Source organism: Cannabis sativa, chromosome 1 (assembly GCF_029168945.1).
Source record: "Cannabis sativa cultivar Pink pepper isolate KNU-18-1 chromosome 1, ASM2916894v1, whole genome shotgun sequence".
NCBI lineage: Eukaryota > Viridiplantae > Streptophyta > Magnoliopsida > Rosales > Cannabaceae > Cannabis > Cannabis sativa.
Genome location: NC_083601.1, coordinates 41,133,067 through 41,136,055, shown reverse-complemented (window position 1 = coordinate 41,136,055; position 2,989 = coordinate 41,133,067). Strand labels below are relative to the sequence as shown.

The 2,989-nt window shown below is 39.4% G+C and overlaps 1 protein-coding gene across 1 annotated transcript; it reads right to left on the bottom strand.

Annotated features, from left to right (window-relative positions):
• Positions 1 to 464: 464 nt before the first annotated feature.
• Positions 465 to 2,738, bottom strand: LOC115707591 (polyphenol oxidase, chloroplastic). Its single transcript, XM_030635604.2, has one exon. It carries the CDS (start codon positions 2,464 to 2,466, stop codon positions 673 to 675), a length of 1,794 nt encoding a protein of 597 aa, XP_030491464.2. The 5' UTR covers positions 2,467 to 2,738; the 3' UTR covers positions 465 to 672.
• Between the last annotated feature and the right edge of the window lie 251 nt (positions 2,739 to 2,989).

Sequence of the window (2,989 nt, the reverse complement as noted above, 5' to 3'; positions counted from 1 at the left end):
TTGATTGTTAGAGAATAATTCTTAATTGTTTTGAAAAATTGTAATCATAATTTATTAAATTTTTTTATTCAAACTCAAAATCTCTCTAGCTATTACTTTTTGTTTCATATATTGAAGAATAAATTTTCGTGAGTTCGGCCATTTATCGTTATATTGAAATAATTCATAAATATTCTAAAAAATTATTAAATTTGATTTACACGCATCATATCCTTAACCAATTCTTAAGCCACAAGATTAAAATTACAAGAAAAAGCACATGTAATTAATTAAGCCAATTTATAGAGTTGACAAACTTTTAGTCATAATACTAGGAAAGATAATTAAGCTGAAATCACATATATACCAATGAAAGCTTATCCTATTTGAAACTATTTGAAATTGTCACATAAATAATGTGATGAGTAATAGAATCGTAGATCTTACTTACTAGGCCACCAATATTGAAAAGTCAGGCTATAAAGTTACAGAACAAGTTGAGACTAATTGTCTTATTGAAAGAAAATTACTTTGATATTTATTAATTGATAGTGATAGTAAAACTAAATTCATAGAGTACGATGATACATATGCATTATTATTATTTATTTAATTCTCACATACGTTGATATAAATAAATCCACGTGGATGAAACTAAAGTAGTACTACTGGAATTAATTACTTTAATTAATTTCAAGACAAAAACTCAATCTTAATTCCAGAAACAGTGGCAATTCCGACCTTGGGAACCAAAGTCACGACCACAGTCTCATCATCTTCAGCCTCCAAATCCTCAAGCAAATCAGTTAAGCCCAACCTCAGAGAAGTCTTAGCCTTCTTCACACCCACATGTTTGTGTGGCACGTTAACAAAGCTTCCAGCGAACTCAGATATCTCAGGTCCACTCGGCGACTTATCATCCTCGTCGTTCACGTAAACATCCAACTTCAACACTAAATTCTGGTCATACTCAATACCTTCAATCACCAACACCTCCTCTTCCTCTTCCTTCTCCTTCTTGCTCCTCTTACTCTTCTTAGGTCTTCTCACAACTGTACTCATCACCTTATCTACCGTGATCGGAAAAGTAACCGTCTCCGCCGCAAGAGCCGCTCCGAAAGCTCTACCACTTGCTCTACGGCTCGCCACTTTGGTTGACTTCGCTCGGCGTGGGGTTGGCTTTGTGTTAAGCCAGGGAATGTCAACATCTTGGTACACGTACCCGAGCTTTCTTGTGTCGAGACAGTCTCGGACCTTGACCCGAACCAGTTGGGCATTCTCGTCGTAGAATAAAAACGCGGAGTTGAGCCAATCCGGGTCGGTGAAATCTCTTCTTTTTCCTCCAAGAGTTTTCCACACACTCCACAATCGGTCAATATTTGAGTGGTGGGAAAAGAAAATGGGATCACGAGCAGCCGAGTAGAAATTTCCCATATTCTCGAAGTTGGGCTGGGTGCTGTCACCGGTCCACAAGTGGACCGGCCCATGAGGAATGGACTCCAGAGAACCCGGTCCAGGTTCGGCCTGATCTCCGGCCCTATAAGGCTCACCCAGAAACAACTGAGCATTTTTACCGTTTGATACCATTTCTCTGTACATAACAGTAAGATTGATCTTTAACTGCTCTTCGTTACTGGTGGTGGGAATACCAGCATCTGCAGGGCTGTAGTCAAGGTCAACCATTGTCGGTGGCTGGTGAAAACGGTCTCGGAGCGGGTCATAAAGGGGCGAGTTAACTTTCGCGTAAAGCGCCGGCAACTGCATCCCGGGGAGGGAGTCCCAGTTCCAGAAAGGCAAAGCGAAAGTGGGGTCATCTATAAGTTTGGCTAGAATTCTCTCGTGAAAGTACAAGTAATAACGGTGAAAGGGAAAGAAAAGCCATGAGTTGTGAACTTGTAGCTCCAAGTTTGGGAAACCAACTTGGTCGTATGAGTTGTCACAATAGGCGCAGTGAACATCGGCTTGTTGTGAGAAGCTACGAGGATCGCTATCCGGGAGAGCTTTCATGAGCTGTACGGCTTTGTTGTACTTGGCAATATAAGCTTCGTCCACTGCATGAGCTGCTGGCCTCGTGCGCAATCTGTTCACCGAAGGTAGTTTGAAGTCAATGATCTTTGTAGATACTGGTGGACAGCAATCGGTTGGTGTCACCCCTTCTGGGAAGTCGGCCGGCCCACATTTCGATAAGTCGGGTGGCGCAATTGGATCAGCAATGGCTGAGGGATTGGAGCTCAGCCCTGTCATGGTGGTTCCATATAGCCCTCCTAGGCCTATGAGCACGTTTCTCCTATCAAACTTTGGATGCTCTTTGTTATTATGACTTTGGTCATGGTCTTGATCTTTTGTGGCATTGCAAACAAAGCTTTTTCTACGGTAATTGGGAATTAAGTGGTTATTATGTGATTTGTTACGAGAGACGACTGAGCTGGGTGAGAAGAATGAAGTAGTGTTGATTGAAACTGGTGGATTAAAAGTAAGAGAAGCCATGGGTATGAAGTACTATTTGGCTATTTGGCTTGTGGAAGATATATATGAAGGAAAAGGGTTAACCATTGTGCTTTTATAATGAAACCAGGACCTATTCTCGACTTTTGTTTCTACTGCATAATGCAAAACCAAAATAGAATTTTCTTTCTTTCTAAAGAAATTTCCAATTAATGTACGGCATTTAAGAAAATTTTCAAAAACAATAATAAAATAATAGAGCATTATTACCAATAGTGTCTAGTTAGTAATATCTTATAATAATAATTACATTAAATTATGTAAAACCTGATACTAAATTACACTGATATCGATATAACACATTCATATCAATATTTCATAACAGTACTAGGAATATTGTTGTTATTAAAGTTTCTAGAATGATGACATATATAATTTCAAAGCCCAAATACCAACTAAGGTTGGTCAAAACCTAGGCTCCATCTGATTTACTATTCACCCAAATAACTAAGTCACGCTAATGATCTGATCCAGACATAAGCCCATCTCACTAACTCGCCAAGAT